The following is a 12,462-nucleotide window of genomic DNA, read 5'->3' as shown; positions in this document are numbered from 1 at the left end:
TTGTGACCAGATCCAGGTTTGTTGTGGGAGCAGCTAACTGTGCCACTTACCTCTTCCAGATACTTTAATTGATGTCATCGACTCCCCAGGGCTCATTCTGTTAGACTTCCTGTTGGGCTTCACTTTGCCCCTGCTTGATCCTGTTGCATTTAAAGTCGAAAGGCCTGTTCCCATTCAAAAGAGGAAAGGGTCAACACTAATGGGTTCACATTTTTCCAAAAGATAATTTTCTGGGTTTATATTTTAAGTTACTTGCATCATTGGCCTTGCAGCCGATGTGAAAGTGCTGCTTCTCGCGGAGTTTCTTTATGTAACGCTGTTACATCAATGACTGTCACAGGAAAATGCCAGAAGGTAGCCAGATCAATTAACGTTTGTCCTAGTGTACACGCAAGGTTCCATTTTATTTCTCTATCTTCAAAGCTAAGTGGCTTTGCTATAATAAGATTCACATTATGCACCAACACCCTATCTCAATGTCTAAAACAGTGGGACAGAATTCCAGTGATGTGACACTATAGATAATCTCTTTTACTTCTTTTGTTTCTTTTATTCTTTTGTCCGATCGCAGCCCTGCCTTCGATCTAGTTTTGTTTCTTTCCAGTTTTGAAGAAGGGTTCGACCCGAAACGTCAACTCAAATTTCTCTCCACGGATGTTGCCTGACCTGCTGAGTTTTTCCAGCATTTTCTGTTGTTAGAGGGGAGTAGGTTTACTGAAAATGGACACCCACTCATACCCATAGCATTGGTTATGGCAGTTTGAAGGTTTTTCCACATAGGCCTCAGGCAAGTACGACTGGCAATATTGTTAACCAATTGGTGAGAGTGTAACCTCAGTGTGGTTCCATTAATCTATTCCCTGGTCGCGCCTTGTACAGTAAGGTAATGGGACGGATTCTGCGGTAAGAATAATGGTGCGGCTAACAGCACTCACCGTTATTTATGTGAAAATCAGACAGAAACTTCCGGCAAGAGCACATGCTAAATTAAACGCGGGAAGTTCCTGTCTGAGATGCCCCACTCCTCCAAAAGCTTCCCAAAAACGGCATCTTGTCATCTGACTCGCCATTAATATTTATTGAACGGCGTGAAGTTCCTGTACTTACCACATAGATACATACTAAGCTCGCCAGAAAAAGTTAGGGCTTATTCATTCCAGTCCAAGTACCCTTTAATGGCATGGTAAGTCTCATTCCTTCAGCTTTTAATAATTATTGGAGGTTTTTTTAAAAATGTAATTTTTTTTTTTTTACTTTTTTTTTGTCTCTTTCATCTCTCTCTTAATCCAATCTTTCTTTCCTTGTCTTTATTTTACTTTCTGTACCTGATTTGACGTTGAATTAAATATTCTAACTGACACTTCCTGGTTCAGCCTCTGCACTGCTCATTAACGATTCTTCACTCTGATTGGTTAAGGAGACATACAGTTGCTTGTCCTGTTCACACAGCTCCCAGATGCCCTGTAGAGGGCACTGTGCTCTTTGGATGTTCGGCTGATGGGAACTTCGCACGCAAAAGCCCATAAAAAGCCATGGGCAAGTGCAAATGTAGTGAATGGCTAGTGCCGTTCATTCACCTCTCAAAGCAAAATCCGGCCCATAGTCTTTCAGGACTCCTCACCCACCTAGTAAGGCTCTGGTGCTGCACCTCACAAAATTGCCCCTTAAAAGCCCAAGATGTGCATCAGTCACATGCACCAGCAGCTCCGAATGATCGACCCTGTGCACAGGCAGTCCTGGATGCGCTAATATTTTGTGTACTGAGATCTCGGGATGTGCTGGTATCTGGTGTAATAGAAGCCCGGGATTTACTAGTAATGGTGGCCCAGAATGTGCTTGATTCTTGTTCACTGGAAGCACAGGATACACTTGTGTCTAATGCACTAAAGCTCGGTGAGCTTAGGAACTATTTTTAATTTACATTTCAATTAATTTATTTTTAACTCGTAACTTTTGCATGCAGAGTATTACATAAATAGATCACATTTTTCAGAAATAATCACATTAGCAATCATTTTCATTCTGGGCCAATTGGTGGATCTGCTCAGGATGAATACATCTGCTCATCCTCCCACACATTCCCAGCCTACTTCCCCCTGCTGATTCGTGTACAGTACAGTAGACCTTCCCTTAACAGAATTCAGGTGACTCACACTTCTCCGGTTCATTCTGTGGACTGGCAATTTCTGATGCTACCAGTGAATATAACCATCATCTACAAAAGGACAGAAATGAATAATTCACTGCCTGTAAGGAGCCTCTGAGTGAGCGGCACGGAGATGTGCTGACCTGTGAACTTGATGGCCTGACAGTAGATGACCAGGTCCGAGAGTTCGGGTGCTATCTGTCTGCTCTCCTTTTTGTTTTGAGGCAGGTAGAACTCTTCACCCAATTCCATGTCATAAACCTGGGGATTAAGCAAACAACAAATCAATCCATGACACACAGCTCATCACCGCTACCCCAAGTATGGCAGCAGTGCCTCATTTGAATATTCAGTAGCATTCATTCACCAAGTTTACGTAAGACTTGCATTTCTATAGCACCTTTCATGACCTCAAGACGTCCCAAGACGCTTCACAGCCAATGAAGTACTTTTGAAGTGTAGTCACTGTTGTAATGTAGGAAATGTGGCAGTCAATTTGTGCACAGCAAGCTCCCACAAACAGCAATGAGATAAGGACCAGATAATCTGTTTTTTTTTAATTGATATTGGCTGAGGGATAAATATTGGCTAGGACACTGGGGAGAACTCCCCGCTCTTCTTTGAATGGTGCCATGGGTTCTTTGCGTCCACCTGAGGGGGGAGGCGGGGCCTCGGTTTAACGTCTCATCCAAAAGACGCCACCTGACAGTACAGTGCTCCCTCAGTACTGCACTGTGCTCAAGTCTCTGGAGTGGGACTTGAACCCACAACCTTCTGACCCAAAGGTGAGAGTGCTACCCACTGAGCCACAGCTGACACTTCATACATTTGTATGATATTCCTCCTGCTATTTACCAATTTAAAACAAACGGATTCATTTAAAAAAAGCAGTCAGAGCAATGTCATACAAAGCCATTAAGATTTATTTGCTTGACGTCCTGTTAAACCTCACCAGTGCCCAGCAATTCCTGCACAATGATACCCAGTGCTATCGTTACATGCTTACATTAATGTTCAGTTTTTTTTAAGTGATTTCTAAATGTAGTAAGGTAAATGTGCCATTTCTCACAATAAATCTTTTTTGCTTTGTCTTTTCTTTGCTATGCAACATTGCGTCAGTCGATATTTTCTTAATTCTGCGTGGAGTTTCTTCCGTGTACTCAAAGTGGAACTTATCACTCGATATCTTGTTTTCGGGCCTGTCATCGAGGATATTGTCTAGAAAGGGAAAGAACAGATTATTGTGGGACAATTTCACATTATTAACAGAATCTTATCAAAGCAGCAGTGTGATTTGAGCAGATTACTCCTGATCGTAAAACATGCAACAATATTTTCAAGTATATGCCAACTTATGTGAAGTTACTCTAAAAATAATCAAAAGTTTCTAAAAGTTTATAATGAATGGCTGTTCTCGGTCACTGAGCGGCTGAGCAGGTACGCTGACAACAGCTGTGCAATAGAAACTTTGTGAAAACTAGATTATTTAAATGAGTAATTTTGCATTCATGGCCATTTCTAGATTTACAAATATTGTACTTCTACCCAGTAGAATATGCAAAAATATGCATTTCAATTTAAAACAAACGGAGTAACAATCTTGTGTCTGAAGTGTGGGGGTGCCGAGCAGCCTACAGCTGCACCTTCCCCGTCCCTTGCCACTGACCCCATTTCCAGGCAGCACACGGTACAGGGACTGAAGTGATGAGCATAATATCACATCTGTCCTTCAAGCTGCTTTGGCAGAAGGTGCGACTGGCTCAACCAAGCACACAAAACATTCCTTTTTTTTTAAGCATTGTTTTGTTCAATCCATTACTTTGTTCCCAGACAAAATCCATCTTAAGTTTCCTGTAGGTGCAGTGTGAAGTAATACATAAGCTGTTAACAACGACAACAACAACAACTTGTATTTATGTAGCGCCTTTAACGTAGTAAAATGTCCCAAGGCGACACACAGGGGTATTATAAGACAAAAAATTTGACACCGAGCCACATAAGGAGAAATTAGGGCAGGTGACCAAAAGCTTGGCCAAAGAGGAAGGTTTTAAAGAGCGTCTTAAAGGAGGAAAGTGAGGTAGAGAGGTTCAGGCAGGGAATTCCAGAGCTTAGGGCCTAGGCAACAGAAGGCACGGCCACCAATGGTTGAGTGATTATAATCAGGAATGCTCAAGAGGGCAGAATTAGAGGAGTGCAGATATCTCGGGGGGGGGGGGGTGGTGGTTGTGAGGCTGAAGGAGATTACAGAGATAGGGAGGGGCGAGGCCATGGAGGGATTTAAAAACAAGGATGAGAATATTGAAATTGAGGCATTGCTTAACCGGGAGCTAATGTAGGTCAGCGAGCACAGGGGTGATGGGCGAACAGGACTTGGTGCGAGTTTTGGATGATGTCAAGTTTACGTAGGGTAGAACGTGGGAGGCCAGCCAGGAGTGCATTGGAATAGTCAAGTCTAGAGGTAACAATTGCATGGATGAGGATTTCAGCAGCGGATGAGCTGAGGCAGGGGCGGAGACGGGCGATGTTACGGAGGTGGAAATAGGCGGTTTTAATTATGCTGCGGATGTGTGGTCGGAAGCTCATTTCAGGGTCAACTATGACACCAAGGTTGCGAACAGTGTGGTTCAGCCTCAGACAGAAGTTAGGGAGAGGGATGGAGTCATTGGCTAGGGAACTGAGTTTGTGACAGGGACCGAAAACAATGGCTTCGGTCTTCCCAATACTTAATTGGAGAAAATTTCTGCTCATCCAGTACTGGATGTCGGACAAGCAGTCTGGCAATTTAGAGACCGTGGAGGGGTCGAGAGAAGAGGCAGTGAGGTAGAGCTGGTGTCATCAGCATACATGTGGAAACTGACATTGTGTTTTCGGATGATGTCGCCAAGGGGCAGCATGTAGATGAGAAATAGGAGGGCACCAAGGATAGATCCTTGGGGGACACCAGAGGTAACTACAGTAAAACCGATAGGACACATCCGCTGTCTTTATGTCCTGCATTATTTACTGGTAATCTCATAATGTGTTGCATTAAACTTTCAAGTTGCTGGGCAATATTATCATTATTACCCCGTCTGGCACATAATAGCAATAAAGTTGTTTTTCTGTTTCAAAACAAATGATTCCATATACAGGAACCTTTTTTTTTATCCGGCACTGATGGGACCGACGTGGTGCCGGTTCATCAAAAATTCCGGATAACCGAAAGCTATAAGTATAGTAAAAGATACGGAGCTGAGAGCTCCGTATAAAGCAACAAACCCTGTTACTTAGCAACAGGTTCAGAACAATGGCCACAAGTTCCAAGCATCTCTGTAGCTTAGCAACAGCTGCAGCCACACCCTTGCACAGCAACAGATCGAGGAAGGCAAGTAATAAAACTTACCTGAGCCTACTCCTGAATTTTGCCGGTTAACCGAGATTTCCGGTTATTTCGGTGCCGGTAAATTGAAAGTTTCCTGTATAACAAATAATTGCAAAGGTTTTGTAGAGACGCTTTTTTCACCAACATCATCCCTGCCTTCTCTCCAGATGTTGAGCCAGCCAAGGGTGCCGGTCGCCCTCCAGTGCCTGGCCCATACCACCATTCTTCATGCGTAAGCCTAGACAGTGAGTGTTTCCAGTTCTGATGAAAGGCCATTGACCTGAAACGTTAACTCTGTTTCTCTCTCTGCACAGCTGCTGCCTGACCTGCTGAGTATTTCCAGCAATTTCTGTTTTTATTTCAGATTTCCAGCATCTGCAGTACGCAGCTTTTGTTTGAGTGTTGGAAGCTTTTTGACTATGGGGGTATCACAGCCAAGTCCAATACAGCCTCACTTAATGCCCATGCATGCACACTTTTCAGGAGAAATAACTGGACACTGTAGAATTCCTAATGGTCCTCCACAGCACAAGCCATGCTTTCCCAGTTCAGGGCACCATCAGACCCACTTGACTGAGCCACAGTCTTGTAACTACCAGCCATCTCGTATCTCCTTTACTGCACAAGACCAATCCTTTTTGCAGCACTGTAAGCTGGGATCAGTAAAAACTGCAGTGCCTGAGTGGATATCATCCAAAAGGCACGAACAAAATGCAACTCAAGGAACACGTGGAAATGTGATGTCTGATTGTGCGACACCAGAAATGTTAAACAATTACTTTTCCCGAAAGTTATTTCTTCCTGTTACTATCAGGTTACATTCTTGATTATTGTTAGGAATGGAACAGCATTGAATTGTTTCTATTTGCTGTTTTATACTACGACTAGCAGATCTCTCGTGGCCTTGCTCCTGGTAAGTCAGAGTTTTGCCATTGCGATGGGATGCTGAGGTGTGAACCTTTCCAGTGAAAGAACTTAGAATGAAGTTTGTACGCAATCTGCCCAGAGACAATAAAGTGTATGTGTTCTTTTTGATTGGTTCCTGGAAAATAAATGAATAGGAAATATAGTTTCCGATTGGCAAAGAACACTTAATGGTCGTACTATATTCTTAAAATAAGTTAGTTAATGTCTGCCTAAAACTGTTACACAGATGAATGGAATAACAACAACTGCTTGCATTTATATAGTGTCTTTAACGTAGTGAAATGTCCCAAGGCGTTTCACAGGAGCGCGATCAAACAAAATTTGACACCGAGCCACACAAGGAGAAATGAAGGCAGAAGTTTGGTCAATGAGGTAGGTTTTAAGGAGCGTTTTAAAGGAGGAAAGAGAGGTAGAGAGGCAGAGGTGTTTAGGGAGGGAATTCCAGAGCTTACGGCCTAGGCAACAGAAGGCACGGCCACCAATGGTTGAGCGATTATAATCAGGGACATGCAAAAGGCCAGAATTGGAGGACCACAGACATCTCGGAGGGTTGTAGGGCTGGAGGAGGTTACAGAGATAATGAGGGGCAAAGCCATGGAGGGATTTGAATACATGGTTGAGAATTTTAAAATCGAGGCGTTGGCGGACCGGTAGACAAGGTAGGTCAGTGAGCAAAGGGGTGATGAGCAAACGGGACTTGGTGCGAGTTAGGACATGGGCAGCAGAGGTTTGGATGAATTCAAGTTTACAGAGGGTGCAAGGTGAGAGGCTGGTCAGAAGAACATTGCAATAGAGGAGGAGGCTCCAAGAATATCCCCATCCTCAATGATGGTGGAGACCAGCACATGAGTGCAAAAGACAAGGCTGAAGTGTTTGCAACCAACTTCAGCCAGAAGTGCCGAGTGGATGATCCATATCGGCCTACTCACAAGGTCCCCATCATCACAGAAGCCAATTCGATTCACTCCACGTGATATCAAGAAATGGCTGAGCGCACTGGATACAGCAAAGACTATGGGCCCCGACAACATCCTGGCTATCGTGCTGAAGACTTGTGCTCCAGAACTAGCCGCACCTCTAGCCAAGCTGTTCCAGTACAGCTACAACACTGGCATCTATCCGACAATGTGGAAAACTGCCCAGGTATGTCCTGTCCACAAAAAGCAGGACAAATCCAACCCGGCCAATTACCACCCTATCAGTCTACTCTCAATCATCAGCAAAGTGATGGAAGGTGTCATCAACAGTGCTATCAAGCGGCACTTACTCACCAATACCCTGCTCAGTGATGCCCAGTTTGGGTTTCGCCAAGACCACTCGGCTCCTGACCTCCATTGCAGCCTTGGTCCAAACATGGACAAAGGAGCTGAATTCCAGAGGTGAGGTGAGAGTGACTGCCCTTGACATCAAGGCAGCATTTAACCGAGTCTGGCAACAAGGAGCCCTAGTAAAACTGGAGTCAATGGGAATCAGGGGGAAAATGCTCCACTGGCTGGAGTTATACCTAGCACAAAGGAAGATGGTTGTGGTGGTTGAAGGTCAATCATCACAGCCCCAGGACATCGCTGCAGGAGTTCCTCAGGGCAGTGTCCCAGGCCCAACCATCTTCAGCTGTTTCATCAATGACCTTCCCTCCAACATAAGGTCAGAAATGGGGATGTTCGCTGATGACTGCACAGTGTTCAGCGCCATTCGCAACTCCTGAGATAATGAAGCAGTCCATGCCCACATGCAACAAGACCTGGACGACGTTCAGGCTTGGGCTGATAAGTGGCAGGTAACATTCGCGCCGCAGAAGTGCCAGGCAATGAATACCTCCAACAAGCGAGAGTCTAACCACCTCCCCTTGACATTCACCAAATTCCCCTTGACCATCACCAAATCCCCCACTATCAATATCCTGGGGGTCACCATTAACCAGAAACTTAACTGGACCAGCCACATAAATACTGTGGCAACAAGAGCAGGTCAGAGGCTAGATATTCTGCGGCGAGTGTCTCACCTCCTGACTCCCCAAAGCCTTTCATAAGAACATAACATAAGAAATAGGAGCAGGAGTAGGCCAATCGGCCCCTCGAGCCTGCTCCGCCATTCAATAAGATCATGGCTGATCTGATCCTAACCGCCAATCTACTATCACAGAACCATCTCCTGAATCTAACAGAATTAGACACATGAAATAGGAGCAGGATCAGGCTACACGGCCCCTGGGCCCACTCCGCTACCCACAGGGCCATGTCCGATCCGAACCTAGACTCATGTCCAAATTCCTGCCCGCTCCCCGTAACCCTTAATTCCCTTTACTTCTAGGAAACTGTCTATTTCTGTTTTAAATTTATGTAATGATGTAGCTTCTACAGCTTTTTGGGGCAGCATATTCCATGGACCTACCACCCTCTGAGTGAAGTAGTTCCTCCTCATCTCAGTTTTGAAAGAGCAGCCCCTTATTCTAAGACTATGCCCCCTAGTTCTAGTTTCACCCATCATCAGGAACATCCTCCCCGCATCCACCCGATCCAACCCCTTCACAATCTTATATGTTTCAATAAGATCGCCTCTCATTCTTCTGAACTCCAATGAGTAGAGTCCCAATCTACTCAACCTCTCCTCATATGTCCATCCCCTCATCCCCGGGATTAACCGAGTGAACCTTCTTTGTACTGACTCGAGAGCAAGTATGTCTTTTCTTAAGTATGGACACCAAAACTGTATGCAGTATTCCAGGTGCGGTCTCACCAATACCTTGTACAACTGCAGCAATACCTCCCTATTTTTATATTCTATCCCCCTAGCAATGAAAGCCAACATTCCATTGGCCTTCTTAATCACTTGCTGCACCTGCATACTAACCTTTTGAGTTTCGTGCACCAGGACCCCCAGATCCCTTTGTACTTCAGTACTTTCCAGTTTCTTGCCATTAAGATAATAACTTGCTCTACGATTTTTCCTGCCAAAGTGCATAACCTCACACTTTCCAGTATTGTATTCCATCTGCCAAATCTCTGCCCACTTACTTAGCCTGTCTATGTCCCCTTGCAGGTTTTTTATGTCCTCCTCACTCACTACTTTCCCTCCCATCTTAGTATCATCTGCAAACTTTGATATGTTACACTCGGTCCCCTCCTCCAAATCGTTAATATAGATTGTAAAGAGTTGGGGACCCAGCACTGACCCCTGCGGAACACCACTAGTTACTGATTGCCAGTCTGAGAATGAACCATTTATCCCAACTCTCTGCCTTCTGTTGGATAGCCAATCCTCTATCCATGCCAGAATATTACCCCCAATCCTGTGATTTTTTATCTTAAGCAATAAACTTTTGTGTGGCACCTTGTCAAATGCCTTTTGGAAGTCTAAATACACTACGTCCACTGGTCCCCCTTTGTCCACCCTATATGTTACTTCCTCAAAGAACTCCAGCAAATTTGTCAAACATGACTTCCCCTTCATAAAACCATGCTGACTTTGTCCTATTAAATTATGATTATCCAAATGTCCTGTTACTGTCTCCTTAATAATGGACTCCAATATTTTACCTACCACAGATGTTAGGCTAACCGGTCTATAGTTTCCAGCCTTCTGTCTACTGCCCTTTTTAAATAAGGGCGTTACATTAGCAGTTTTCCAGTCTGCCGCGACTTTTGCTGAGTCCAGGGAGTTTTGGAAAATTATTACCAATGCATCCACAATCCCTACCGCCACTTCCCTCAAGACCCTAGGATGTAAGCCATCAGGTCCAGGTGATTTATCCGCCTTGAGTCCCATTATTTTACCGAGTACCACTTCCTTAGTGATTTTGATCGTGTTTAGCTCCTCCCCCCCATAGCCCCCTGTTTGTCCCGTGTTGGGAAATTCTTAGTGTCTTCTACTGTAAAGACTGATACAAAATATTCATTCAGTGTTTTTGCCATCTCCATATTTCCCACCATTAATTTCCCGGTCTCATCCTCTAAGGGACCAACATTTACTTTAGCCACCCTTTTTCTTTTTATATAACTATAAAAACTCTTACTATCTGTTTTTATATTTTTTGCTAATTTACTTTCATAATCTATCTTCCCTTTCTTAATCAATCTTTGTTATTTTTTGCTGTCTTTTAAAGTTTTCCCAATCCTCTATCCTCCCACTAGATTTGGCTACTTATATGCCCTTGTTTTTAGTCGAATACTATCCTTAATTTCTTTACTTAGCCACGGATGGCTGTCTTTTCTTTTACACCCTTTTCTTCTCAGTGGAATATATATTTTTTGGAAGTTGTAAAATAACTCCTTAAATGTACACCACTGATCATGTATCGTCTTACCCTTTCATCTATTTTCCCAATCCACTCTACTCAATTCCGCTCTCATACCTTCATAGTCTCCTTTATTCAAGCTTAGCATGCTTGTTTGAGATCCAACCTTCTCACCCTCTAATTGAATATGGAATTCAACCATGTTATGGTCACTCATTCCAAGGGGATCCTTTACTAGGACATTTTTAATTAATCCTGTCTCGTTACACAGGACCAGATCTAAGGTTGCTTGCCCCCTGGTCGGTTCAGTTACATACTGCTCAAGAAACCCATCCCTAATACACTCAATGAACTCATCCTCAAGGCAGCCCTGCCCATTTTGATTTGTCCAATTAATATGATAGTTAAAATCCCCCATAATTATAGATGTTCCCTTATTACAAGCCTCAACTATTTCTTGATTGATACTCCGTCCAACAGAGTTGCAACTGTTCGGAGGCCTATAGACTACGCCCACTAGTGTGTTTTTCCCCTTATTATTCCTTATCTCCACCCAAACTGTTTCATTATCCTGATCTTTTGACCCAATATCATTTTTCTGTATTACAGTGATTCCTTCCTTTATTAACATAGCCACCCCACCTCCCCTTCCTTCCTGCCTGTCCTTCCTGATCGTTAAATAACCTGGTATGTTTAATTCCCAGGCATTGTCACCCTGCAGCCATGTTTCTGTAATGGCCACAAGATCATACCCATATGTAGTTATTTGTGCCATTAACTCGTCTATTTTGTTACGAATGCTACGTGCATTCAGATAGAGAACTTTCAAATATGTTTTGTGACACTTAGTTCCTGCTTTTGCCCTTTTTATTACTTTACCTTTTACTCCATCCCTTCTGCCCCTTCCTGACATGCTCTGGTTTTTAATTTCCCCACTGCTACCTAAGTCTATGACCTTTCCACCATCTACAAGGCACAAGTAAGGAGTGTGATGGAATACTCTCCACTTGCTTGGATGAGTGCAGCTCCAACAACACTGAAGATGCTCGACACCATCCAGGACAAAGCAACCCGCTTGATTGGCACCCCATCCACCACCTTAAACATTCACTCCCTTCACCACCGGCGTACCGTGGCTGCAGTGTGTACCATCTACAAGATGCAGTGCAGCAACTCGCCAAGGCATCTTTGGCAGCACCTCCCAAACCCGCGACCTCTTCCACCTAGAAGGACAAGGGCAGCAGGTGCATGGGAACACCACCACCTGCAAGTTCCCCTCGAAGTCACACACCATCCTGACTTAGAAGTATAACACCGATCCTTCATCGTCACTGGGTCAAAATCCTGGAACTCCCTACCTAACAGCACTGTGGGAGTACTATTAGCACACGGACTGCAACAGTTCAAGAAGGCAGCTCACCACCACCTTCTCAAGGGCAACCAGGGATGGGCAATAAATGCTGGCCTTGCCAGCGATGCCCTGATCCCATAAACGAATAAAAAAAAAAGACAAGTCGAGAGGCAACAAAGGCATGGATGTGAGTTTCAGCAGCAGATGAGCTGAGGCAGGGGTGGAGATGGGCGAGGTTACGGAAGTGGAAGTAGATGGTCTTGGTGATGGAGCGGTTATGCTCATCTCAGGGTCAAATAGGATGTCAAGATTGCAAATGGTCTAGTTTAGCTTCAGAGAGTGGCTTGGGAGAAGGACAGAGTTGGTGGCTAGGGAACGGAGATTTTGGTGGGGAGTGAAGACAATAGCTTCGGTATTCCCAATATTTAGTTGGAGGAAATTTC

The 12,462-nt window shown here is 44.3% G+C and overlaps 1 protein-coding gene across 1 annotated transcript in view; it reads right to left on the bottom strand.

Annotated features, from left to right (window-relative positions):
* Positions 1-12,462, bottom strand: part of plce1 (phospholipase C, epsilon 1) — an 819,762-nt gene that overhangs the window by 37,446 nt on the left and 769,854 nt on the right. The window contains exons 24-26 of the mRNA XM_085994810.1: positions 3,216-3,364; positions 2,290-2,407; positions 51-164 (exon numbers count right to left, since the gene is read on the bottom strand). Of these exons, the coding sequence (XP_085850936.1) occupies positions 51-164; positions 2,290-2,407; positions 3,216-3,364 (381 nt within the window). The remainder of the gene's footprint in view (positions 1-50; positions 165-2,289; positions 2,408-3,215; positions 3,365-12,462) is intronic.

Source organism: Somniosus microcephalus, chromosome 8 (assembly GCF_052327205.1).
Source record: "Somniosus microcephalus isolate GS21.2 chromosome 8, FLI_Smic_1.0, whole genome shotgun sequence".
Taxonomy (NCBI): Eukaryota; Metazoa; Chordata; class Chondrichthyes; order Squaliformes; family Somniosidae; genus Somniosus; species Somniosus microcephalus.
This window is presented reverse-complemented; position numbering and strand designations above follow the sequence as displayed.